The sequence below is a fragment of the Fusarium keratoplasticum genome, chromosome 10 (genome assembly GCF_025433545.1).
Source record: "Fusarium keratoplasticum isolate Fu6.1 chromosome 10, whole genome shotgun sequence".
In the NCBI taxonomy this organism is placed as follows: Eukaryota; Fungi; Ascomycota; class Sordariomycetes; order Hypocreales; family Nectriaceae; genus Fusarium; species Fusarium keratoplasticum.
The window spans coordinates 923,947-949,780 of record NC_070538.1 but is presented as its reverse complement, the minus strand read 5'-3'; the positions used below and the strand labels follow the sequence as shown (position 1 = coordinate 949,780).

Below are 25,834 nucleotides of genomic sequence, written 5' to 3'. Positions count from 1 at the left end.
ATCAGCCTCTAAGTGGTCACTACATAAAAACCATTGTTCGTTTATGTGGAATATCCGCCAGAGTTTGGCTGCCGGGGCTCTCCAGCTGCGTCAAACGATCCATCCGGTAATCGCCTCAAAGCCTGAGCTGTGCTTTGTCCTGGCGCCACCCATGTGATATTGCATCCTATCTCTTTCATGTATGCTACTGTAGAGTTGTCAAATGCATACTCGAATCTGACTTGTTGTGGCACAAGCTGGTCATGCATTCGTGGGGCGGCCAATGCCTCATGCGCTGTCATGTTCTTCTCCAGAACATTCAACATGACTTGGAGAGTCGCCGTTATGATGCGGCTGCCACCAGCTGAACCAGTGACGAGGGATACAGTACCATCGGGACGTTCAACAATGGAGGTGCTGATGCTGGAAAGAGGACGCTTGCCAGGTCGGATAAAGTTGGCCTCACTTGGGATATATCCGAACGCGTTGGACTCTCCAGGGATACTGAAGTCGTTCATCTCGTTGTTCATGACCATGCCCGTCTCTGGGACCATGACCTGGGAGCCAAAGATGAGGTTGACGGTAGTAGTGAGAGAGATGGCGAGACCAGACTTGTCCATGGCGACCAGGTGTGAAGTTCCAGGTGTATCCAGAGACTCCAAGCCCTGAGGATCGTATGCCTCAAGCCCCAAAGGCTTGCCCGTGATTTTGGCTCGGACCTCCTCCGCTGTGGCGTTTGAGAGCATCTCGGCCTGGTACTGGGACAAGCCCTTGACGAAGCTTGGGTCACCCAGATTGCTGCGCATGCCATAGCCGAACTTCATGGCCTCGTCAATCAGGTGAGTGCTCTCATTTACTCGGGTTGGGTCGCCGATGAAGTCATAGCCGCTGAGGATATTCATGATTGTCGCAGCAACTGCACCGCTGGAAGGAGCGGAGCCACTGGTGATCTTACCGCCTCGGTAGTTGATCTGAGAGGGTTCTCGGATGACGACAGAGTAGTTCTTGACGTCCTCTGTTGTCATGATGCCGCCCTTTTGCTTAAGTGCCCGAACCATGGCATCCGCAAAAGCACCCTCGTGGAAAACATCCGCGCCTTTGACAGCAATGGCTTCAAGGAAATCAGCATACCTCTTGCGAGTGATCTTCTCGCCGAGTTTGAGCAGGCTGCCTGAGGGGGCAAAGTCAACTGACCAGGCCGGGTCTGTGACCAGGAAACTCTCGTTCTCGAACTTTGTGTAGGTAGTTTTCATGAACTTGACGAGGTCGTCATGAACGGGAAAGCCGTAGCGAGCCACGTTGATGGAGGGCTGTACCAGCTTTGCCCAAGGCAAGCGGCCGTACTTCTTGTGAAGGTGCTCAAGGCCTCTTAGCTCTCCAGGGACGCCGCTGCACCAAATCAGTAAATATTCGGTAAGCGAATTTTGAAGATGCTGTACCTTGCCTGGCCCCCGTAGATGCTGGCGTTGACATTGTCCTTGAACATGTCTTCGGTGGCCGCAGCCGGCGCCGTCTCACGAAAGTCGACGAACTCGTATGGCGATGCATCCTGCTTACGAGTGGGCTTGTGAATGAGCATAAAGCCGCCTCCACCAATTCCAGAGTGATACATGCCTGCCGAGAGTTGGTTACTTGCCAGCGTAGCTGGATATTAGTCACTTACTGGTTGTCCCGACACAGAGAACCGATGCTACCATAGCATCGGCTGCATTACCACCAGCACGCAGAATGTCGACACCGATCGTGCTGCAAATCTCATTTTCACAAGCAACACCGCCAAGCTTGTTGGTGTAGCGATTTGAGTGCGATGGTGACGTAGCAGGTGGATAGTAATTCGGGTAGGGGTGAGCATGGACACTCTGTGCCAAGCTCAAGAGAGCACCGAGGACTTGGGACTTCATCGTTCAGACTGTCCTCTGGATCTGCCGGGAAGAACTGTAGACTGATGATGAGGCAGAAAGAAGAGGGAGAAATCAGGCTTGTATTAATACTGCGCAACGTGACACCAAAATTGGAGACTCTTGATAACAGGGCGTTGATCCTGGCAGAGGGGAAATGCGGGGGTGGGCAATTACGCACGCGAGCAAGGGGTCAAAGATACGGACGGGCCTTTGTCATATGGCCATATTGTAATGAAATCTCGGGCCTTGAGCTCTTTGAGGAGGGATCAGCGTGTTAGGGTGAGCCGATATCACCTCACCTGGCACCTCACCGAGTCTTGTCGGCTGGCCAATAGAAAGGCATGGCGAATTCCATTGTCGGTCTTCTCGACTTTCTGATGCTCGGGAAAGTTTAATGACTGTTCTGAGCACAGCAAAGTTGCAAGGACTCTTTGAGTATAGCAAACCTTGGGACACCAAAGACGGGACTCACTTGGCTGGTCTACATGCCCCCTCAAGTTTTCAGGGTAGCCATGGCTTCTCCACCAAGCTTCCCAAAGAAGAAGGTCATAACTGATTTGTCAATTGCGCCCAACCAGGGCGAGATCTAGGTTTGGATAGTCGGATAGAATAATCCCTCATTGACTATTAGGAACGAATGATTCCTAGTGCTCAGACCATGGGTATCGGCAGTGAGCTCTACCGACAGATCCAGGTCTTCCACATGTCAACAAAGATGGAAGCCCTGGCCAAACTGGCGGCAGAGGAAGCCGAAGAGTTGGCCAGGAAGATGGCCGAGGCGGCCAAGCTGTTCTTGGGGCGAAGCCGGAGTCGGAGTGTCAAAAGACGAGCTGTGCCACGGAGGGTGTGATCAGAAGAGATTTCATTGCGCTGCTTAATTCTATCTAAGGGAGCGACGAAGGTCAGCCTCTTATACCTATGTTCAGTCTTCCAATATCATAGGCAGCAGCCTGCGGCCTGATGCTAGTTGTGGTCGTTCACGAACATGGTGATTTGCCTTATTTCTATCCTCATTCCAACACGGAGTCGCGGTAGAGGACCAGCGGTAGCTCAATGAGGCCCTGAGATGGGAGGAACGGCCTGCGAGAAAACAGCATGATTTGCTGTGATTGCAGTGGTGGACCAAGGCGGAGATTTGATTTTCTCGGCCTCGCACCAGACAACCACGGCTTGGATGGGGCCTGAATAGTGTACGTCGCCGTCGAAGTGGGTGCAGACGAGTGTGAGGAGGCTGGAGTAGGTAGCACCGTAGCGGGGTTGCTTTAGGCGCAAGCGCCTGCTGAGATAACATCTCTGGCTCGGAATCCGTATCTATATTGTCCCATTTCGAGTAATCTATGTGCCATGGAATCATCCTCATAGAAAGGACCTTAGTTGTGAGACAGCCCGGCTTGCACGCGCACCACAACCGCTTCACCACGATCCCTGCGCCACTTTTTCCCCTGCACTAGCCTGGCTACTAGTCTGATGGTCTGTCTGTTAGCCACACTGTTAGTATCTAACTTCTAGGGCTCGGTGTTCTATTGTGCCGATTCCAGTGGGGGCTGACAGCCAAAGTCGAACCAGAGGTGATCTGAAAGCTCATAACCTCCTCTCTTCTCCCCTTAACATCGTTCCCAGACGCTCAAGTTTGACCGCAAGCCTGGGGTGAGCTAAAATCCCCTTCCGATATGACAATGCCCAACATGGATCCAGCCCAGCGTCAAGGCGAGATTGAGGCACAGCGCCAGGTATATCAACCACTGGGCCCTCAACAGACAAGAGCGCTTCGAGTTCATTCTGCGACCGACTCCAATGTCGAGATCGAATGCGACTTGTTCACAGTGGAACTCAAGAAGAAATCAGGCGCAACAGTTGCAGGAAGCTCCAAGAAGGCTGGGTACGAGGCATTGTCGTACACTTGGGGGGATCCCGAGCCAACCAAGAGAATCTTGGTAAATGGGCTACCATTCTGGATCTCTGCAAATCTCTTCGCGGCGTTGAGACAGCTTCGGCTCCCGGAACGACCTCGAGTGTTGTGGACAGATGCTATCTGCATCAATCAAAACGACCTAGTTGAGAAAGCAGGCCAGGTGGGGATGATGTTCAGCATCTATCTCAAGGCGTACAGGGTCGTTGTCTGGCTGGGTCAAGCGACTAATGATGACGAATATCTCTTCAGTCTGATCAAGACCTACGGCAGGGAGGGTATGGGTGGCATTCGTGGAGGGGTCGAGGACCCAAGAGCACGCAGAGCAGCGACCGAGCTCATCGAGACCAAGCCATGGTTCCAGCGGACTTGGACCCGACAAGAGATACATGCGGCTCACAAAGTCCACGTGGCCTGTGGAAGCCAGGAATGTTCTTTCGAAGACTTTCAGTTTGTCATGGATCACCTGCTTCCAGACATGGATGAGATTCGGGATACGTTCAGACCCCATCGCGACCCTCGAGAACGAGCCTTGAGCGCGAGGAGAGCATACGTCTTCTTCAAACAGCATTGCGAGAGCGACATGTACACTGAGGACGGCGGATTTCATCAAGCCTGGTTCAGGATGATTATGCGAAGCAGTCTATATGAAGCGACTTTACCACAGGACAAGGTCTTTGCTGTCCTCGGAATCATTGCAGAGATGACCAAGGAGGCCTACGACGTTACAGAAGGGTTCCCGGAGATTGATTACTCAAAATCGGTTTCGGCAGTGTTCGAAAGCTTCCAGAAGCACACAATCAACATCAGCCAGACTCTTGCCAGTCTCCAGATCTTCTACGACAGAGACGCCATCGAACAGGACTTGCCATCCTGGGCTATCGATCTGCGCCAAAACGTTACCCGCTTGATGCTTCGATTCGGCGTATTCCACTTTGACATGCCCTATACAGCGCCTCCAGTGCAGGCATATGACGAAGATGGGCTTTTGCGTCTCGAGGGAGCACGGATTGGAGTTATCACCTCAACAGAGAGTCCATGGAAAGGCGGAATGCACCGGGAGTTCAAGTCCGAGATTTTGGGATCTTACTCTTCAGGGGTAGGACTGGAGAGCTGCTATTCGAGCCATGACTGGTGGATGCCCGATAACCAGGGCAACAAAGGCATCGAAGAGGTATACAAGATTCTTGAGAAGCGCTGCTCGTACAATTGGGCAGCCTTGGAACCCAGGAACAGCAATGTCATCGAAGAGTACAATGTATCTCAACATCGCTGCCTAGTATTTGTGTCGCATCTGGTGCGAGAGGGAGATATCATGATTCATGCGTCTGGTGCCGAAATGCCTTTCATCTTGCGGCCGGATACAGAAGCAGGACGCTTCAGCTTTCTAGGTCCAGCTATCATCGCGATGGGAGTGGTGAGGAAACTAAAGGACAGGGATATGTTCACATATGCTTTTCCTCGCCGTGGAAGTGGCTGCGATGTCGACTCGCCCGAGAGCTTTGTACTCATCTAAGGCGAACTTTGGTCTACGTTAACAAGTAGCAACAGAACATCGCTTGACCGTTATAAGTAGGAGGGTCTAACCTTGGTCTCACATTTATGTAAGAGTCGGTTGAAGAAGTTTCGATACATGTGGCTAGTTTAAGAAGCGAGAGATTATACTGATTCTCGCGAGTTTTTTTTTTTTCTTGACGGGCGAATTAAGGTCCGGCTTATGGTTCTGGTTCCCCTCCATGAGCTGATCTCTTTACTACTTTCAATCGCCGCCCAGGCTTCCTTTCATTATTTAAGCCCAACCCTGGACGGCGAAATATGCATCGTTCAGTGAATCATGCCTACCGAGAATGATACCGTGAGAAAGCATGTCCAATACCTCGGCCATTTCAACGCCATTACCAACCTCAAAAAGGCGGTGAACGGAACACCCATCAGTGGCCCGACGAGGAAATACAGGATTGCTGCGGAAAGACTTCACTCCTCCGCGCGGCTTTGTCTGGGAGCTTTCCCCAACTGGTATGTGCTGGCCGGGGCCGCAAAGCCTCATAAGATTGATGGCTGACTGAAACTTCGAGACCGTACCCTTCGAACAAGTGCCCGGGACCTACGGGTGTTATGTAGCCGGCAAGAATGGTCTAAGTACGACGGTGCAGCTGGAGTTGTAGTAAACGACCGGAGTCTCTGAATATAGCCACCTAGAGCCACTAAAATGAGCGAAACTAGACGTATTTGTCGTCTGTTTTGGGATCGACTCAATGGATTCACTCGACAGAATTCAAGAGAGGGTAAGTTTGGCTGTGAGTCTTCAAATCCGATCAATCTCGCCCGACTAGATACTGATCACTTTGTGTGTAGTGGTTGCCAGAGATCGACCACTTCCACCCACTTGTCCCCATCATCCTGGTTAAAATAAGAAAGGACTGGCACGACAGGGGATATGAAGATGGGAGAGTCGAATTTGTGACTCCGGATATAGGCGAGCAAATGAAGCGGATGAATAGTGCCGACAAGTATATCGAGTGTTCTAGCTTGAAGGGCGAGGGTGTCAGGGAGATGTTTGGGATGGGAAGATCGTGGGGGTATTTGAGCTCTTGAGTCTCGTCGTAGTAGAATTGAGCAGCTGGCCATAGTGCAATAAAAATAAGGATTCTGAGAACACAATGCGTCTTCTGTTGAAGGAGGGCCTCGGACAATTCCTAGCTATTCTATAATAAAATCCCTTTAAAGTTTCATCATGCTCGTCTCACGACCCCCCCCCATTTTCTCACACTTTCAGACTGCCATTAGACATTTGCATAGCGTGCCGTGCGACACCAGGATACCCTGGACACATGTAAGCGACCAAAGACAATTCCGGACGGGAAATATAAGACGACCCATGCAACCTTGGGAATAGCACTTGTGAAAATCTCCATAGTGGACTCTTGGCCGTTAATGCTATATAAAGGCACATTGAAAACCGCCCTAGCCGTCTTCATTCCTCAAGAGATAATGTATCAACTCACAACGAGACCAAAGATTCCTCCGTGCGATCCAGGCAAGGAATAGAAACACGGCTCACACAGCCGAGCATCTAAATCTGAGCCTCCAACCCCTGACAGCGGTCCCAGGCCAGCGTGGCCGGAGCCGAAGAAAAAAAGACAAGAATAGCTCACCCAGGCCAGGTTGACAGGTGCTGAGTGGTGGGGACTCAGGCAATTTGGATGTGAATTATTGGAAGCGTCAGGCGTGGCGTCAATAGCTCTTCTTCGCCTTGCCTTTTCGAGTTGGGTCAGCACGGCGCCAAGCAAATAGTCTTTAATAAAGACCCAGCTCGACTAACCCGTAATAAACCACAATTCTCATTTCGGTATCTACGCAGGGGTATCTATCAACTATAAGAACTCCATCTTGCGTCGTGCCAACGCGTCGCGACAGTTTGCACCGGCACCAATAATTACCGCATTACTTTTCTACCCAACCTTGAAGCCTTTTTTTTCAAGAATGCCTTCGCTCAAACTTCTCGCCGTTCCTCTCCTAGCATTGGCTTTTTCACTGGCCAATGCCAGCGCCTGCAAACCATCAAGCACGTCGTCGTCTCCGGAACCTACTTCAACCCTCCCATGCCCAGCCTACACGCCCGCTGCTACGGCTCCGGACGGCACAGTCTGTGAGAAGGTTGTCCAGCGCTCAGGACACCTACTAAACCTCGTCCTCCTGACTCGTCCGGCAAGCCTGGAGACTTGCGTTGAGTTGTGCGCAGAGACACAAGGCTGCGTGTCACTTTACGTGGAGCTCTATGATCCCCGCGAGAGCCCCCCCTACCCGATCTGCTTCCTCTTTGGTCAGAAAATGGATGACAGCGGGTTCTTCCTTCCACCCACGCCAGGCATAACTGCTGGAACCTATTATGAACTTGGCTGCTATGAATGTGATCGGAGCGGGGAGTGAATGGATATGCACTACGTATCAGCGTAAATACAGGGGACGCATAGGGGGGTTCGGCGGCCGCTGCAGTGGATGATGTCAAGAGCAAGGTGTTGCGGTTTTCAGGATCAGGCTGAGATTCAGTTCTGACCTAACTATGTACGGAATAAATCAGCAGGCAATCCCTACACCAAACACTCACGGCCCTCACTGCGTCGACAAATCCTTCCCGATACTAAAGTAATAGCTAACTATTCAATACCAAGTTGGGTGTTTTCACGGATGCATTACTTGAAGAAAAGCCATGGGCTTTTCAACACATCACCAGATTGAGAGACCATGACAGCACGTGACATATAGCCACTGGCGAATTTCTCCAAGTCAGCAGCAAGCAATATTTCTTTTCCCGTCAGCACTTCGCACAATTTGGCTCAACCGAAAAGCAGTCTCATTGTTGAAATACGGCATGCACTAGCATGCCTGCAACCCCCGAGCACACATCCAGTCGAAATCCGCACTGCAGCAACATGTTTCATGTACCACTTGACCCAGCGCCCACTGTCAGGGAGAAAGAGATTCATGCCAAAATGCTCGACGCCGCAAGAGACAGAGACATGCCACGCCTGCGGCAGGAGCTTGAGCGATGGCACATGTTGAAGGATGAGGAGCTGAGACCACCTGGAAGGATAGTCCTTCGATGGCCGAAAATTATTCACCGCGAGTTCGTCTCTGTGGCTAGAGAGATGGCCAACGAAGGCAACTCTGAGGTAATTGGATACCTGCTCAACATGGGCATGATGTTCCAAACCGACGTCCTCGTGAGAGCTGCTCGCCGCTGTCATTGGGGGGTTATCAAGGTTCATATGGACTGCGGATGGTGGATTGACGGCTACCTCAGCAGTGATTCTGAACCTCCTCTCTTGGGGTACGCTTCCTCGGATAACAGGCCTATCATTGTGCTAACAGTGATATACAGGCGACTCATACATAAGAAAGAATGCGTTCGTGGGCTACTAGAACTTGGTGCCAATCCCAAAGCCACGTATGTCGATGATAGCTATGACATCCCACACTTGGCAGGAAAAGCGGCTTCACCTGCTGTCATGCGACTGCTTCGAGAATACGGAGTCGACTTTAAGGAGACAAATGCGCTTCATGAGGCTACTCACAGGGAAGGGGATCTTCAAATCGACACCATGACCTATCTCCTCGACGAGATTGGTGTTCCCATCAACAAGCTCACGTTCCCATACCAGTGGGAATTTTCATGTACGTGGGTTGGTTGCTGTTGCGGCACGGCACTTCACTGCGCAGTTGAGACTGGAAACATGGACAAGGTTGAGTTTTTGGTTGGTAGGGGAGCGGATCCCAACGTGAAGAACGAGGGTGGTAAATCTCCCCTTGACTTGGCCAAGGAGAAGGGATTTGCGGATGCCGCTCGGGTGTTTGAAGAGATTAACAACCGGATGTAAGCATTCAAGTGTAGATATTGATAGAATCTAAAAGAGCTCGCGCTTGAATCGGAGCGATGGCTATGGGAATGGATGCCTTGGACGAAACACATTCAAACAGTACTCACATGTCTCTCTTCTGAGAAGTGGCGGTTCGAGGCTGAGTGCCAACTCATAGGCTTGGAGGCCAATAGGAACATGATATCCCAAGCCACGGCGTGTGGCTGCCTGCTGCGGATGACAGATGGCGGGGATTTTGACCAGACGCTGAGAATTTTGCCATTTTCAACCAAATGAGCACTTTCAATCACTCTTTTCACCATGTCAAATCCATGTGTTTATTGCTCCAAGTTGACCATCGAGTTGCTTGTTGCACTCGCACGTCAAAGAGCCAAACGAGGGCTGGCGTATTACAAGCATCACAATTCCTTCAGCGACCTCGAAGCTGCGGCGATTGCCGGTTGCGATCTGTGCCGGCTGGCTCTTGGAGACTTTCGGCGGCGGACTCTCTACGAGAAAGCCAGAAATCTTAAACGGTCAGATGTGAAGGTATGGATAGAGATGCAACATGGGAATGCCGAATTCCCTGGACCGCCCGAAGTGCTTCAAGCCATCATCTTCAGGGTAGGGGAGACAGGCGTCAAGGACCCAGATGGCTTCGCGGAAGTGAGAGTTAGATTAATATCCAAAGAAGGTATCAGTGCTGTCCATAACCATCAACTATGCCTCCAGGCTAACAAGGAATCACGATCTAGATTGCATTCCTCAGCTAAGTCCGTTTTCGGTCGACTATACTGTAGAGAATCAAGTCCTCGACTCAGCATCCAATTTTGCCACAGTCAATCAGTGGCTTCGTCGTTGTGAGAAGACCCATCCAGGTTGCTGGCCAAACGAAACTCCAGTGCTCCCTACCCGAGTTATCGACGTTGGAACCCTGCCAGCGGATGCCCAGAATGACGAAGTGCGCATCTTTTGCTCTCAAGGAACAAGGGCCAAGTACGTTGCATTGAGTCATTGTTGGGGGGGCAAAATCGAACCAGTGCTGGAAATGGGCAACTTGAATAGGTTCCAGAACTCAATTTCCTACTCGTCACTGCCAGCCACCTTTCGAGACGCCATCACCATCACACGAAACCTGGGCATCCAGTATCTATGGATTGACTCGTTATGTATTATTCAAGACTCTCGGGACGATTGGGAGCAAGAGTCGAGCAACATGGGGCCCGTATTTCGCGACTCCACCCTGGGCCTCTTCGCTGCAGCGTCCAAGAACAGCAACGAAGGAATCCTCAACAAAGAGCCTTCTATTTCACACCCAAAAGATGCTCAGCTTAAAGTCTTTTCTGACCCTGAGGATTATACCACCATCATAGCATCTGTGAGATGCTTTTTCCCACGGGAGTCATTCAAACAGATGTGGTCGCAGAGTCCCCTGGCCACTCGTGGCTGGACGTTTCAAGAGCAGGCTCTGGCACCGAGGTGCCTGATTTACGGAGAGAAAGGGATATACTGGAAATGCCCTCAAAACATTCGCGCGTCTAAATTGTCTCATGTTCATGTCCACGATGTGCTGTTTAGGACGACCAAGACGATAGACCCAATCCTACACTCTCCTACTCCTCCTTACGACCCTAGGATCTCCATGGATTTATTCAAAGTAATGGACGAATATTATGAGCTTGTTTCTACTTACTCTCGACGAGCTTTGACGTTCTCCTCGGACAAACTACCCGCCATGTCAGCGATAGCAAAAGCTTTGAGCCACAAGCTTGCCCAAGAAAACGCATCGCCCACGTATCTCGCAGGACTGTGGGAGATGGACCTTCCCCGGGGCTTAATGTGGAAATCCGTGTCATCATCATACGTACCACACGTGCATATTTACCGGGCGCCCTCATGGTCATGGGCAACTACAGACAGCCCCATCACCTTTGCCGGGATATATGAATCAGGTGGGGACAGGATATGGCGTACGGACCTAAGAGTTGTGAGCTGCGAGGTATGTCCTTTAAGCCCTGGCTACCCTTTCGGAGAGGTCAAGAGCGGTCGACTTGTGGTGGAGGGCCGCATGATACCGCTGATACGCAGCCGACAAGTGGTTCAGACGGATGGTTTTGGGTTCAGATCCATAGGGCGGTGCAAATACGACGAGTGCCTGGATGGGGAAAACCCGTATCTTTCTGCATCACGCATATTCCCAATTAAGAATGGCAAACAAAGACTTCTCTTGACCTTCGTTGAGAATTCTAGAGCATTCGGCCGATCCAACCTCCGCAAGGGTGGCGAGCTGGAGATTGATGAGGCATCATTTCGCGAGGAGGACTACAAGGCTGTGATCATCTCTATTGCGGACATTGATCCCCAAGAACCTCAAGAAGAGGCGATGGTAAGGGGTATTTTGGTGCAGAGGCGTCCAGTGTCTGAGGAGTATGAGAGGATTGGCTCTCTACCAAACCTTGATATCACTTGCACGTGGCTTGATTCAATCCAGCGAGAGAGGTTGGTGATTGTTTAAGTGTTCAATGGCAAAGGAAGATGCATTTTCAGATGAAGTCACTGATTTACTTTTCTGCAGCGAAACATCGGTTACAAGAGGCCGAATAATTGGCCAAGAATAGCTGGGAATTGACAGGAGGCCAAGGGCTGTTTCTCTCTTTCATTCCTCTTGCTGTAGCTAGTTTAGTACTGTCTCTACAATTTCTTGACTATCATTGTCCTCATAAATCTCCATTGACGCCATTCCCAACAGCCTCATTGGTCTTAGCCTCCGTCTGAGCTCTCGAGATAATGTCCTCCCAGATGGGAGGCTTGCACCGTCGATCCTGGCCCGCAGCTTCAGCATCAAAGCCGAACCGCAGTAAAGCATCTTCGCTGCACCACTCGCCCGTTGCCATGAGCCCGACGGGCACCATTCCTTCAGTATCCTTGGTAGCGATTTCTCCAGCCCCCTTGCTGCCATCTGGAACTACGTAGCCCGCAGGCACGTTCAATGCAGGAAGACCACAGAAATTGGCCAACCAGACGTATTCCATGCTTTCCAGGGTGCGGCTTCCGTCGTTGAGGCCGTACGATAACTCTGATTGACCAGACTTGACAGGCCAGCCTGCGCAAGATGTTGTTGGTGTGATAATCATCATTCCGGGGTATTGCTTCCAGAGGTACGCAAGGTGCTCCATGATAAGGTTTCGCAGCTTCTGCGCCAAAAGATAGTCTGTAGACGGAGTGGTGCGACCCAGGGACAGGAGAATCTTGTTAGCAGGAGTAATGGTCCCAGTATCAACAAGTAACGTCGAGGCGTCAGTTAGAACAGTGAGAGCGTGAGCCATCTGGCCTTCGGCGGCAAAAGGGATCTCGATAGGAATAACAGTGTAGCCATACTGAGCAACTAGCGAGTCGACAAGGCCACGGACCAATTTCTGTACGCTGGGTTTTGCGCGGGAGAACCATGCTTCATAAATACCGAGGACCTTTGTCACAGGTGGTGATGGCTGAAGGTTTAAAGGAGGATATTGAGTTGACGAGTGCGGCTCTGCAATCGTCTCGTAGGCAGCCACTAGAGATTCCATATCGATGGCGAGAGGACCCTGTACTGCACAAGTTGGAGAGTGGTTCGGACCAGGCCAGCATGTAATACGGTTGTGGGTTGGCTTGAGTCCAAATACTGAGCAGAACGACGCTGGAATACGGATGCTGCCGCCACCATCGCTTCCAAGAGCAAGAGGGATGATTCCGCTGCTAACAGCATAGGCTGGGCCAGAGGAGCTCCCACCAGTGTAATAGCCGGGGTTAAATGGGTTAGGAGGCGTGCCATGGTGTGGGTTATTTCCGGTGGTGTCTGTTCTCGTCAATGATAGTTATAAAGTAGAGAACGGTTCGACTTACCCAGACCATACTCATGCATATGTAGTTTACCAATGATAATGGCACCCGATTCCTCCAGTTTACGGACAGCCCAGCTTGTCGATGATGCCCCGTCGGCAGCCTCTTCAGAATAATCATTGATGGATCCAAGACTCGTCGCATATCCGTCATAGTCGTAGTCATCCTTAATACTTGATGGAATGCCGTCCAGGGGACCAATAGGCTGCTTATTCTTATACCGCTGAGTGGACTCTTCGGCTGCCTTGAGAATTCTCTCCACCTGTATTTCCCTCCAAGCGATGGAGTGCTTGCCCGGTTGGCCGCCATCGCGACGGATAAGAGGTAGGATGGCTCTGACCACATCGGTAGGGGTCAGCTCTCCAGTGAGGTACTTGGCACGATAATCGGCCACCGAGTACAGCTTGAGAGACTTCTGCGACTGCGAGAGGCCTTCGGTGGCTGATAGGGGAACCCTTTCACCGCCAGCCTCAACTTCCGACTGTGAAATAGGCAGCGGAACAATGGTAGGATCATAACGTGGCTCAATATTCATGAGGTCGGGTAAGATCTTGCGGAGATCGGAAAAGCCAGCATTGTGCCAAGCCATCTCACGGATGAACCGGATCCATTCCATCCTTGGAAATATGAGTCAATGTTGATGGAGCTAGGTCAGAAGACTCACAAGAAGGCAGCGACAACAAGAAACGGCCCGGTGAGGACGGGATTGGGCCTCCTTTCGACGGCATATTGAACATTTGGCCTAGCAGCAACGTCAGCTGCAAGACCACGATGGCGGGGGACAGCGTGCACTGTACCCTTTCTTTGGCTCGGGATAGTTGAAAAACCTCCTCTCCTCTGGCTCTTTGCTCATGATGGCGATACAATACCTGGTGTTGAAGTAGTCAGTTACGTGTCAAATTGTCGAGTGGTGAGTGTGTTGGTTTTATTCTCGGAGACGGAGAATACGGCAGCCGCGGATGCCGATTGACGTCTTAAACGCGTGATCTGCATGTGCATGGATCAATTGAGCCTCGGCCGTTGGAAAAGTGACAAAAATATGCAGTCATTTGTCTTACAAAGACGAACGTTATGCGACGTCGCATCTTGATACCTGGCCGTGATGTAATGATGCAGAAAGCTCCTATCTAAATTTGTACTAGACATTTTTCACTTAAACTGTACTGACCTCTCGTATTAGGCTCATTGGCATGTTTATCGAGGCATCTGTCGAAAGCTGGTGGCCGCTCGCTTACTATCTGATTCATATGACCCTGCTTAAATGTCCTTCAAGGTCTCCCCATCCAGCCTCACGATATTATCACCAGTTGTCTGTTCGTAGTGGGGAGAGCTAAAATTAACAGGATCCTTTCGAGCTCCGACTTCCTTTTTTCGATTTCTGGAGCTACCAGCATGCATGAGCCCTCTATCTGACTTAGAAGCCGTGCTAAATCGGACTTTTACTGTTTACCCGAAACTCCAAGTCATCTCAACCAGCACCCCGGTCAAGAAATAAATGAGACAACAGAACGGTATAGGGTATCACCTAACTCATATCAGACATAGAAAACCAGGTATTGTACTACGACTGGCTTCCCATCTTCGACCCCACTCACCAGATCACAACTATGAACACCCAAGAAGTCCTCATCCCTCAAGAGTGAACGGGTTTTGCCGTGGTCATGGCCATCATAGCAGCGCACTTTGTAGTGGCTGCTCTCACCATGGTGCTCTTTGCGCATCGCACCGAATCTTCCCTCTTGGGCGATGCTTGGTAAGCCGTCTCGTAAATGGTCTTTCCGGAGACGTAGGACATCATCCGAGTAGCGGGTGGCGAGGGTATGAAGGGCAAGGAGGTAGAGGTGCTGGCAAAATTAGCAGGTCGGAGCAAAGAAGCGTACGTTTTGTCGAGTGGTATTAGTAGTGACAGGATAGAGTTGCGTGTACGTCAGATCTAAGGTGCTTGCTGCGCCTTCTCCCTAGGCAAAGGCGAAGGTCTCGCTCCCCTTTGCTTGATAGTATTATAATCAGGCCTATGTAATGCGAAAATGCCTCGCCCTGGAGGACCCTAAAAGCGGCTGAATTGCTAAATGATGCAGCCGTAAGCGAGGTGTGATCGTCTCACTGCACTGCCCCTCAGATTATCCAGTTTCCTAGTGCAGTACACGTGTAACTGCATCGTTGGCCCACCAAGATATCACCATGGAGTAGATCGTCGTTGTGTAGCAACAGCCTCAAGGTTAGGCTGAGTCTTACTTGTAATAACATCTGTTGAATGGTCTTATTCCTTGATTTTTCGTAGTTTCTGACATCCAACTCTTCTTCGTGTCATTCATCTGTTGCAGGCGATTTCTCAACGTCCGGCTTAAAAATGGGCCACATTGCCCCTCTCGACATTCAAGATCCAAGTGATCTTGATGCCATCCTGCGCGACAGGAGGCTCTCGGACCTCGAGGTCTATGTATGGGAGCCTACAAGGAAATCCATCGAGTACCGACACCGGCTGGGAGCGTGGAGAGTTGCAGAAAGGAAGAAAGCACGCCCAGACGCCGAATTCTGGGGTCCTAGAAGCGAGCTATACTACCAAGACGAACCAGACGACATTGGTACCAGTGGTATTCTGCCGATAAAACCAGACGGAATTTGGCAAAGTCTGCCACCTTGCTCGACTCAGGAATACTCCTACCCCCGCAAGCTTCCTGATGCGTCGATTGTCGTGGCTGAACACGAGGAATCCGTGAAGGAGGCATTGTGTGAACAGTGTGCCAATATTCCTGTTGGAAAGCTGTTCCTGTCAGGGCAAAGCTACAAGCTATGCGACAAGGCCTCGCATTTGGATGTCAACTCGTGCCGCCTCTGCCGCATGATATTTCGACATATTAAGAAAAGTACCCCCTCCCAAGACAACAAAATCTGTCTGTCTGTGAAACCAGCGGATGGCATCTTGTCACCAAGACTGGTTGTTCGAACAGGTACACCGAATAACTCCCCTTCGAGCGCTATGGAAACTAATACGATAGTGCAGGCTCGCAGCAGAGCGAGCAAGCGCCCTTCGCCATCCTCCATCTGACGGGAAGTAAAGAGTATTTTCGCCTGCTCCAAAAATGGCTGGATGAATCAAGCGCCAGCGGCCGCGAGCTCCGTCCATATTATTTGCCATCTCGGTTGATTCACATCACTCATTCCGAAGATCATTTCAAATTGCGACTCATTAAGACGGAAGAGTTCCAGTTCAGCTCGCCGCGATACATCGCCTTGTCTCATCGCTGGGGCGGTATCGATACGTTCTGTACAACCGCAGATAACTTCCACGAGCGGCTCAACGACATTCCATACTCTGAGTTGCCGAAAACCTTTCAGCACGCTGTCATTACTACTTGGAATCTTGGAGTCAAGTACCTTTGGATAGACTCGCTCTGTATCATCCAGCGCAATGCGGGCGACTGGCGCCATGAGTCGGCAAGGATGGAGAACGTCTTTGCGTACGCTCACTGTACGCTTGCTGCCACTTCAGCGAAGAACTGCAACCAGGGCTTCCTTGATAGGTCAACCGGAAGCTCTGTCAAACTCACGGATCCTGATTCAAACTCTGCACTGTCTGTTTACATCAAGGAATCGGAAAATGATTTCGACAAGGACGTAGCTCAAGGCCCGTTGAATAAACGGGCATGGGTGTTTCAGGAAAGAGTTCTATCACGTCGAACTATTCATTTTACGACAGAACAGACATATCTTGAGTGTGGCTCCAATGTCTGGTGTGAAGCCATGGGCCCCGAGCATTGGTAAGTACTCCCGGCCAAGTTCGGGCTGCTGAGTCGTGACAAAATACTAAACTAGCGTATAACAGGTCAGAGAATCCGCTACAAAAACTTCAGTTGCAATTGTTTGAAACTGGGGAATCTTATCAAAAGGAGGACTCTTTATTCGAGAACTGCTTTTCCCAATACTCGACCCTGGATATCACAGACTGCAGGGATCGCCCTGCGGGCATTCTTGGTCTTGAGTCTAGATTGGCAGAGTCATACGAGACGGCAAGTTTGTACGGGATTCTCATCTCGTCGTTCTACAACAGCCTCTTCTGGCATCGCTCGAGTGACAAGAAAATGAAGGCGGTTGACTTTCCAGAGGAAAATGTGCCGTCGTGGTCTTGGATGGCTTACGAAGGAGCCGTAAACTATGGTTTCTTGCCAGGTTCCTTTTCAGGTTCAATCCAATTCGACTGCGCTGAAAAGGAAGATGAGGACATCAAACTTACCAATGCCGGACAACTCGCCCCCATTAGAGAGGCAGGCTTCTTGCTTATCGCTCCACTGTACCAAGTTTCTGGCAGCTGCATCATCGAGCCTGACGGCAACTCTAACTGCAAGATAATAGCTGGGGACAACTTCCTTGGGTGGCTCAGATACGATGGTGAATACAAGAAGGCTGGCATCGACTTGCTCTGTATCCGTGTTGGTCGGATCGACACTGAAAAGGAACGTGATCTGAGGAGTGGCGAGCTAGCTCAGAGAAGCTTTACTACGATTATGCTTATCACGCCTACATATAGAGACGGGAGGCACGTTTACAAGACATATCAAAGGCTCGGGGTGGGCATCATTAGAGAAGAATCTTTAGTGCGCGATGAGCAAGGACTGGTTTGGGTGGCATGATTCTGCACACACGTCATCAACCTCATCTCAGGATCATTGGCTTTCAAATGCGATTATCCGATTGAGCATGAACACATTCGGCGATAGTCTTAATCCCTGTACCATACAAAACATCCTCATTCCACTCTATAATAACAATATGCAGCATCTATTGACTTTGTTCATTTCTATACCCCAAAAAACAGCTCCCAATCACAATCACTTCTGCCTCTACCGTCGACTGCAGGTGCCACTTACATCCAGCCTCTGGTCTTTCTCGCACAGGCTCAATTTGCGTTCGGCATCAATTATGCAAGGTCATGGTGGAAACTGCCTTCCGGTAGACCCCAGATAGCGCGTTCTCCTATCAACCCCAAGAGAAGATTGAGTCTACTGGTGAGAGCCTTCAACCTGTTGGATTCTAGAGGTAGGAAATCGTCTCTTTCCCTTTATCCATAGCAGATGGTCAAATATCACGGAACAACAGACTTGACAGTTAAGATGCTGTTTCAAACAAAATGGATAGCAGTGATAAGCCTACATGCAAAAAGTGCAGTGTCGACCGTTTTGACAGAATGATTGTCGTCAACAATACGACTCATGCATCCTTCTTCAATAATCGTCCTCGTCGTCTCTCCGCTTCTTCTTCTTCCCGCCTCCAAATACATGAGTGGCGGGTTGGGCTTGTAGATGAACAACCAACCGCGTCCAGGATTCCTCCTTATCCCACTCGAAGCCAGCCAAGTAAGGCTTGTCGAGCTCATCATCTGACTACTCCGTGTGTCAGTAACCCGGCGAATATTTTGGTGGAAAGAGTATTATACCCTTTTCTTGTAGGCCTTGTGAATAGCGTCGAGTGCGTCCTTGATAGTCACTCCCTTCAAGTTTCTGGCCGTAACCTCCTCGCCCAGGGGGAAATGCAAGTCGACCCTTTTGACTGGGGGTTTGGTCAGATGAAGCTTAAGAATGGCCGGATCCTCGACTGTCGCCGAAGACTTGTTGATTTTCCTGGCAGGATGTGAGAATCAAATATAGATGGATGATATTACAAAGTGTGTGACACACCATCCTGTTGCTTGGGTCTCGACAGCGACATCAAGCTCGGTACCCTCAATTTCTACCCACGAGCATTACCAGTCAGATCTTCAGGTCAATTTGATCGGAGGTCTTACCCAAGTCATTAATGTCGTAAACCCCAGGATAAGAAGATCGAGCAGCGTGGCGATGGCCTTGACTTTCGGAAGTCATAGCCAGGAGATCTTCGTCAGTCTTGCTAAGTGGTTCCGACATGGTGAGTGGTTCGGCTGTAAGGAAACAGATGTTAGCATTATCTGGAATAGAATCAGGGTCTCACCAAACTAACGTGGTTCGATTGAGGCGGTGAGATGTTGGTGAATGGAGAGGGAAGATAAAAGGCCAGATTCTTGCGGGGAGGAAGGAAGGAATAAATATGTCGAGGTCTGAGACATTGACATCATCACCAAGCTCGTGCTTGTGTTGTTTGGGCCAGGTGGCTTCGCTGATCAGGATCAAAAGCCTCCAATTGCGATATGGGAACATGCGCCCAAATGGCCATCCTGCATTGGAGCTTCCCCCTCATCATCAGCGGCTTTTCGTCCAAGGTCCCTCCAAGTAGATCTGACAAGAAAACAGAGTCGAGGATACGATGGGGGTGGGGGACTGAGTTCAAGATCCGCGGCCATCTTTAGCGTCGATCTGGGAGTTAATCTTGAACCAGAAAGGCACTAGTAGAGGCAAAATACGTCAAGCTAGCCTGGCTACTTATTCAATTATACCCTATATTTACAATACTGTACTAGCTTGGCTACCAACCCCCCTTCAAGTTTATCTAGAATCTCGACTTCCTTCGCAAACCTGGTATCCATGAGGGGAGGTAAACGTGAGAAAGCCATTGAGATAAAGGCTCCATGGACGTGGGTAAGCCTTGAGATCCGGGTACTCGCCCTCGATGTCGTACACTCGCAAAACAATGTATGCGTTGTTGGGGTCCTCGTCAAACCTCTGCATCTATAAAAATCGTTAGTAGTTACCCAGCAAGGAACTTTTCGTAGAAACCGTACCATGTTGACTTGATTCTGGCTAACATAGAATATTTCCCCAACGCCGCCAGTCGTGGTCTTGACCTCCAGGTGATACGTGGTGTTGCTGGCATAAGCTGGGTTTAGATCCAGGCCGGCTCGTAAGAGGAACTCTTTCATGTGGCCGTGGGTATCGAGGTACGTAAAGTCAGTAAAATCTCTCTCGCGTTCTGTGAAAGGCGGATGTCCATTCTCGACTCGTAGTCTGCTGGTCCAGTTTTCAAAGGACCAATCACTGACATTGCGTTCAAATAGCGCATAAATCTGGCCCAAAGATTAGCGTTGATGTGGGAAGGACACAAGGTAAAGTCGGCTTACGAAGGCCTCCCCGAGAAAACCGACCTCCCTCGTTCTGACTTGATAGGCAGACGACGTGGAGGTCAATTCAGGAACAGAATCATGATTTTCACCAGCCTCCCGCGAGGAGCCTGGTAAGCCTTCCGTTGTAGGGATGCTTCCCTGAGCCTGAAAGCCTCGTGAGGATTGTTCAGGCCTTTCGTTTCTGCTCCGCGCTTCAATAAAGCCTCGTGTTATGGGACGTTTCGATATCCGATAGTTCCTTGCGCTTCTGGCGACGCTCTGAGACCGTGACTGGAACGAAGGGATCAACTGGCGCAAGGAGTATTGGGCCTGAATCTGTTCCGAAAAGGTCGAAAGATTCTGTTCAGAAACTTGAGCCGGCTGGCCGAGGGCGATGAACTGTCCACTGGGTTCATCTAGAACCATTATGTCGGGGTCTGTTCCAGTGGAGAGGCTCAGGCTGTTGGTGCTTCTCGCGTCAGGCGGATAACGATTGTGTTTAGCCATGATGGTGTTTAACTCGTCAAGTGGAGCAGTTAACAACAAGTTGAAGAGATTGATGTCTTGGGGCTTGACATCGTGCTGTTTGGAAAAGAACTCGGCAAGTTTGTAGTTGACCTCAGCCTGTTTGGATGGAGGAGTGACGGCACGAAGGTAGATTTCTGTGTAATTAGTCGTTTCTTGAATTGTGACGAACTCGTTGTCTTCTTCGACTGTGATGGAACCGAGACTTCTGGTGATGACGACAGATGGTACAGACCATACTCGCAGGGGCCTGGTGTCCTGACTCGAACCGGGATCGGGTGGTGGATTGAGACTGTATATGTTAGCCGAGTGGGCATGGACTGAGAATGAGAGTTTCTCACAGAGAAAAGTATTGCACCCGAATCTTGAGGTCTCGTTCGGTTGACATGTCGTGGATTGACGTCCCTCGTGGCTCAACGGTCTCTTCGATGGCAGATGAAAGGTACTTGTTCCGGGAGTTCATCCTTGAGAAGAAGGAGTCAAGAAGGTTTACCACTCTAACGGGAAAGTTGAGGATGTTGATCTTGCCTCGGAAGGCTGCCTCCAATGTCAACCTGTCAGGGATATACCAATCCGCATCGTGTAGGGATCTCAGGAGCATCTCGGACTTTGTATCAGGATGCTGGGTTCGCACAACGGGAAAGACTTTGGCATGCAGGATGCGCAAGTAATGTGTAACTGGCAATTCAGATCCTGCTGTCAGACGTTCGCTCAGCATCGTCAACAGTTCCTCGCAGCGTTCGACCATGCCGTCTGAGGTTTCCTCCTGCAATAGACAGAGCTCATCTGCCACATTTTCGATGCTGGCAGGTCCAACACCAAGGATGTTGCAGAATAACTTCCTACAGTCACCGTAGCGGTTCGAGAGCTTGGTTACCTGTTTGAGGGATGAAGGTGCACTCCACACACAAGAAGCGTGTGTGACCCATTCTGGATGAGGTCTGGCCACAAACACTAGAGGTTTCGAGTTGAATACTTCTCTGGGGATAAATGTTATTGTCTATACGAAAATACAGGGGATGGACGAAAGTCTTACAAAATCTCTGCAGCTTCTCCATCTATGCTTAAAGAGAGCCCGTGGTAGGTTTCATGGACGAGGTCCCTGTCAACCGATTCGATAGGGAGACGGGCGAGTGCCTGAAGCTCCTTTAACCTGGCAGTGGTGTTGGGTGCCGTGAGGATCCCAAACTGATCGAGAAATGCCCACCGCTCGGGGGTCGGTAGGGCAGCGAAGGGAAGATGTGGACACGCCCGTAGAAGATCTGGAGTCGGTATGGCTAACTCGCCAAGTCGTCGACGAGTACCATCACGACAGTCTACCTGGAGTTCTGGGACGACTGGGAATAGTCGAGTATTGATGGAATTGCTTTTCCAGAGTTGTTCAATGACTAGCAGCAGATCTGTCACATTCGTATCTCTGAGAAACACCCATTCAGGGCTCGGATAGTTGTTGCTGATGAGGACTGGGATTGCCGAGATGTTTTCAGATCTCAAGAGCCAGCTCTTGAACTCCTCCTTGACGGCACTATTCTCACCGCAGATTGTGCTCACGTATCGTTCATCCAGGATGTAAAATGGATGCCTTGGCGTGTGTTTGTACTTGTTGACGAGACGGGGCTTAGCCGCGCGGTCGTCAATGTAGAGCTGATGCTTGCGACGGGTGGAAGCCTCATAGTTACGGGCGTAGAAGAATATCTCGGGAGCACCCTGTCCTGGGCGTAGATGCCGATGTTTAAACAGGTAACCAGCGTCACTTACCAGGTCCTCCGGTTGGCGATCTGACAGGTCGGAACCATTGCCGGCATGGAGTTCCATGATGAGATTATAGACCTGCGACGGAGTGTAGGCTAGGATGCCCAAGAACTGGAAGAAGCTTCTTCTCACCGAGTCCTGACACGCGGTCTGGTCGATGATCGATATGCTGATACCACTAGGAACATATTCGTCCTCAGTCTCGGAGGCCACGTACAGGTGTTCAGTCTTGGCGCTGACCCATGAACCATCTCGAAGAGGGATAATTGGAAGGCTCATCAGATGGTCTCTCAGCTCTGTCTTGTCACAGAAGAGACGGGCAACGTGCTGATGCCACCCTGCAGGTTTGGCGTCAAGTCCGGCAGAGCCGACCTCTGCAACCCACGTTGAGAACTCTTCGCACAACTCGAATGTACCAATTCTTTGGACCCCAAGAAGGCCAAGCTCCTCAAAAACACCATCGTAGTTGAATGATAGATGCTTCTTGCCTAGAGAAGGGGAGTCAAAGAGGGCCTCCCCTTCAAACCTGAACTTGCGGGGCATGAACTTGAGCTCTGGGGGGTTGTAGGGACCAGCGACAGGGTCTCGTGATTCGAGAATTTTCTCCCCTTTAAGGTCGCGCAGAATAGCTTCGTGTAGCTCGTTCCAGAAGGGATGCGCGTGTCGATGATGTTTGATATACTTGGGCCACGAATATCGCAGTCCCCCTTCTGAGTAGCTCGCTGGAACGGCGGCAAACCGTTTCACAGCCTTCAAGAAGGCTTTTCGAACGGCATCCCACAGAGCTGTGTTCCACTTGCGACCATAATCGAGGCCTTCCCGACTTGCGACAAGGAGAAAATCGGCATGGATAAGGAACTACGATCAATAAAGTCAGCAACCCGCGCTCTAGCTTTCCGTCTCGACCACTGCTACGTACCTTGAAGCCAAAGTCATCGATCGGGAGAAAAGCAAATGCTTTTTGCGGGCTGATCTTGGGCTTTGAGTGTTCAATAGGAAAGGCCAGAACAACCTCGGACGTCGTGATTCCCTCTCTCCGGACATCCTTAGGTATTTCGCTGGTCCTGTATCGTGCGATGGAATACTCCATCTTGCCAGGTGTGACTTCACCTTCCTGGTTGGAATGAATAGTAACAATCTCTCCCAGCGCGGCAGAAGTATCACCTTCAAGGTGATAGGAGTTTCTGGTGTCGCCAATCTGAATATTTAACCCACGGAGGTTTTTGAGAAAAATGAGAAGCTGAGGCTCAATATTGTGCAGGTCAGCCTCGATCTTGGCGCAGTCTTCCTTATCTCTCAGCTGGAGAAGGAACTGGGTATGATCCACAAGTCGCTGTGTGCTCGGAAAGGCAGAGCGAATGGGGAGAATCATACCGAGATGTTCATTCCGGTCGAACTTGAACTCGTAGTGACCGCTAGCAACATGGACAATGTCGGCGGCCTTGAAGACCGACTTGAAGCCGATTCCCTTCTCACCTATGTATCCCCTCTGTCCGTTCGTTGCGCCCTTCTTGGTGCTCTGCCCAACTTGGGTTATAGCGTCGATGTCTGCAAATGTGAAGCCAGCTTCGTTGCAATCCGTTCGCAGATATCCGATATCAGATTCCGAGAACAACGTCAGACTGAGGCTTGGTGTCACCCCGGGCGAAAAAGTAGTATCGTCGGCATTTTGAATGAGTTCGAGAAGGAAGTGTGAAGGGTTCTGGTAGAGCTGATCCGAGACACTAACTCTTGTGTTAATACTTGGATTTTGGCTCCTGAGAGGAACTCGTACACGTCAAGAGCCGCAATGAGGCTTAATTCTATCCGGCTTGGCTGTGCATCCCGCCGTCGTCCGGCACCGTACTGTCTCCGGACGTGCTCAATCTGAGCGTCAGCGGCTAATTTGGATATCGCCTTGTTGCTCATCAGAAATGCGGTGATTCAGAGAAAATACTAATAGTATGAGGAAGTGATAGACAAGGCCTGGAGGGGGCAGATGTAACACAACGGTGCTTGATTGACTGTTTGAAAGATGATAACAAGCCTGGCCCTTGATGGGATAACTGAGCCAGAAGACCGAAAGATGATAACTTCCTAGAAAGATGCTATTTTTGGCGAGGCATTCTTCGGGAGACCGCTCAAGAGGCCCAAGATCAATGACATGTTTCTGAAGTCGGTAGGCCTTGGCATGGCCGCATGATTCAGGCCCATTAACCAGGCCGAGTTGGCTCTACGCGACCCTCCATTCTGCTATGATATGAGTTAATTGGACCATAAAATGGAAAAATGTTAAATTTAGTTATATGCTAAGCCTCCTAGTAATACTTCTTGAAACATCTTCAACCAACAACACTTTTCGATTGCATCTTTCTTGATCATCTCTTCATCATTCCACCTCAAGATTTCTCCGCTTGTGGCTGGCTCAACGCCGGGCGTATCGAAGGAAAACTGTAAAAACAAGGATTCAAGTCTCGACGTGCTTTTTTATTTTTATTTTTTTTTTTTAAAAAAAATAAAAAATAAGAAAAATAAGAAAAAAAGTCTCCACGCAATCAGCCTCAGTATCGAGACAATCACTACAATTCACGTGGCCCACATTCTCCATCAAGCAGGTATTGAATAGTAGTTGAATCTTCGGCCTCTGTCTCCTTTGAATTATGTTTCCTTTGGCGTGTCCTTTACAAGTTTCTTGACCTCCTCTGGACTGAATAAACTGGGCCCATCCTCGCTCTTGGATGTAGGCCACACAAGAGGAGCATTCGGCTTATTCACGCGGTGTTTCACATCTCCCATATGCGTGATGTTCATTACGGCCGGTGCCAAAGCTCCCCCGAGGCTTACCCCGATGGAATACTTCATCTTGCCAGGTATGGCTTTACCTTGGTGGTTAGAATAAATAGTCCCAATCTCTTTAGAAATATTATTTTAATTTATAAAAAGTTAAATTTATAGTATTTTAACCTTAATTAAGAATTTTAATAATTCTAGCTTCATACTTAGTTTTTAATAGCTATATTTTAAAAACATTTAAGTAAATTAAAAAAGCACTAGTAATATTATAATAGTATATTAATAAAGAGAATATTATAGTATATTATAGAAAATCGCATAAGAGGGGGTGTCATACGAAAACGTCCGTCTTAATACTAGAGATGTACTATAACGTACATGATAAGCATGTGCACCAAACAAGTATGTGCACCACTTTTCCTGTACCCATAAGATAGAAGCCGCAATAAAAACATCACAAACCATTTGATCAATTAAAACTACTCACTATACTCTTCCCCAGACGTCTCAATTACTACCTGACAGGTCCTTGCATTATGGCCGGGCTTGCCGCAGACACCACAACGCCGAACACCCGGTCGCGCCGACCTTCCTTGACCACCACTTCTCGACGATTCCGCCACTACCTGCGCATCAACATCCATTTGATCAATTGCTTGCCGTCCTTCCTCTACCGTCATTACCCCTCTTTTCTGTAGTCGGGTCCTTTTTTGCCCTCCGGCGCCGGCTTAGTATCTCATTCGCCTGTTCA

General features: G+C 49.9%; 9 protein-coding genes across 9 annotated transcripts; 5 read left to right on the top strand and 4 right to left on the bottom strand.

The window, feature by feature from the left end:
- Positions 1-41: 41 nt before the first annotated feature.
- Positions 42-1,880, bottom strand: NCS57_01216700 (Glutathione hydrolase; the record flags this gene model as incomplete). The annotated part of the gene is made up of 3 exons (XM_053061846.1): positions 42-1,368; positions 1,419-1,593; positions 1,643-1,880. The coding sequence occupies 3 exons, from the start codon at positions 1,878-1,880 to the stop codon at positions 42-44; spliced, it is 1,740 nt and encodes a 579-aa protein (XP_052908374.1).
- Positions 1,881-3,556: 1,676 nt separating this feature from the next.
- NCS57_01216600 (HET domain-containing protein) lies at positions 3,557-5,305 on the top strand (the record flags this gene model as incomplete). Its single annotated transcript, XM_053061845.1, has 1 exon — positions 3,557-5,305. One exon carries the CDS (start codon positions 3,557-3,559, stop codon positions 5,303-5,305), a length of 1,749 nt encoding a protein of 582 aa, XP_052908373.1.
- Positions 5,306-5,623: 318 nt separating this feature from the next.
- On the top strand, positions 5,624-6,384 carry NCS57_01216500 (uncharacterized protein; the record flags this gene model as incomplete). The annotated part of the gene is made up of 2 exons (XM_053061844.1): positions 5,624-5,805; positions 6,062-6,384. Coding segments are annotated over 2 exons (183 nt in total). The 3' UTR covers positions 6,063-6,384.
- A 1,898-nt stretch (positions 6,385-8,282) lies between these two features.
- NCS57_01216400 (uncharacterized protein) lies at positions 8,283-9,167 on the top strand (the record flags this gene model as incomplete). The annotated part of the gene is made up of 2 exons (XM_053061843.1): positions 8,283-8,620; positions 8,672-9,167. 2 exons carry the CDS (start codon positions 8,283-8,285, stop codon positions 9,165-9,167), a joined length of 834 nt encoding a protein of 277 aa, XP_052908371.1.
- A 1,027-nt stretch (positions 9,168-10,194) lies between these two features.
- Positions 10,195-11,661, top strand: NCS57_01216300 (HET domain-containing protein; the record flags this gene model as incomplete). Its single annotated transcript, XM_053061842.1, has 1 exon — positions 10,195-11,661. The coding sequence occupies one exon, from the start codon at positions 10,195-10,197 to the stop codon at positions 11,659-11,661; it is 1,467 nt and encodes a 488-aa protein (XP_052908370.1).
- A 202-nt stretch (positions 11,662-11,863) lies between these two features.
- Positions 11,864-13,905, bottom strand: NCS57_01216200 (Amidase; the record flags this gene model as incomplete). The annotated part of the gene is made up of 4 exons (XM_053061841.1): positions 13,823-13,905; positions 13,690-13,767; positions 13,029-13,642; positions 11,864-12,981 (listed from the first exon to the last, which is right to left on the bottom strand). Exons 1-4 carry the CDS (start codon positions 13,876-13,878, stop codon positions 11,864-11,866), a joined length of 1,866 nt encoding a protein of 621 aa, XP_052908369.1. The 5' UTR covers positions 13,879-13,905.
- Positions 13,906-15,375: 1,470 nt separating this feature from the next.
- On the top strand, positions 15,376-17,656 carry NCS57_01216100 (HET domain-containing protein; the record flags this gene model as incomplete). Its single annotated transcript, XM_053061840.1, has 3 exons — positions 15,376-15,976; positions 16,030-16,786; positions 16,852-17,656. The coding sequence occupies 3 exons, from the start codon at positions 15,376-15,378 to the stop codon at positions 17,654-17,656; spliced, it is 2,163 nt and encodes a 720-aa protein (XP_052908368.1).
- Positions 17,657-18,247: 591 nt separating this feature from the next.
- Positions 18,248-18,925, bottom strand: NCS57_01216000 (uncharacterized protein; the record flags this gene model as incomplete). The annotated part of the gene is made up of 4 exons (XM_053061839.1): positions 18,248-18,406; positions 18,460-18,643; positions 18,701-18,752; positions 18,808-18,925. 4 exons carry the CDS (start codon positions 18,923-18,925, stop codon positions 18,248-18,250), a joined length of 513 nt encoding a protein of 170 aa, XP_052908367.1.
- Positions 18,926-19,480: 555 nt separating this feature from the next.
- Positions 19,481-24,219, bottom strand: NCS57_01215900 (DUF3883 domain-containing protein; the record flags this gene model as incomplete). The annotated part of the gene is made up of 8 exons (XM_053061838.1): positions 19,481-19,663; positions 19,717-19,998; positions 20,053-20,851; positions 20,901-21,539; positions 21,596-22,266; positions 22,318-23,169; positions 23,231-24,035; positions 24,086-24,219. The coding sequence occupies 8 exons, from the start codon at positions 24,217-24,219 to the stop codon at positions 19,481-19,483; spliced, it is 4,365 nt and encodes a 1,454-aa protein (XP_052908366.1).
- Between the last annotated feature and the right edge of the window lie 1,615 nt (positions 24,220-25,834).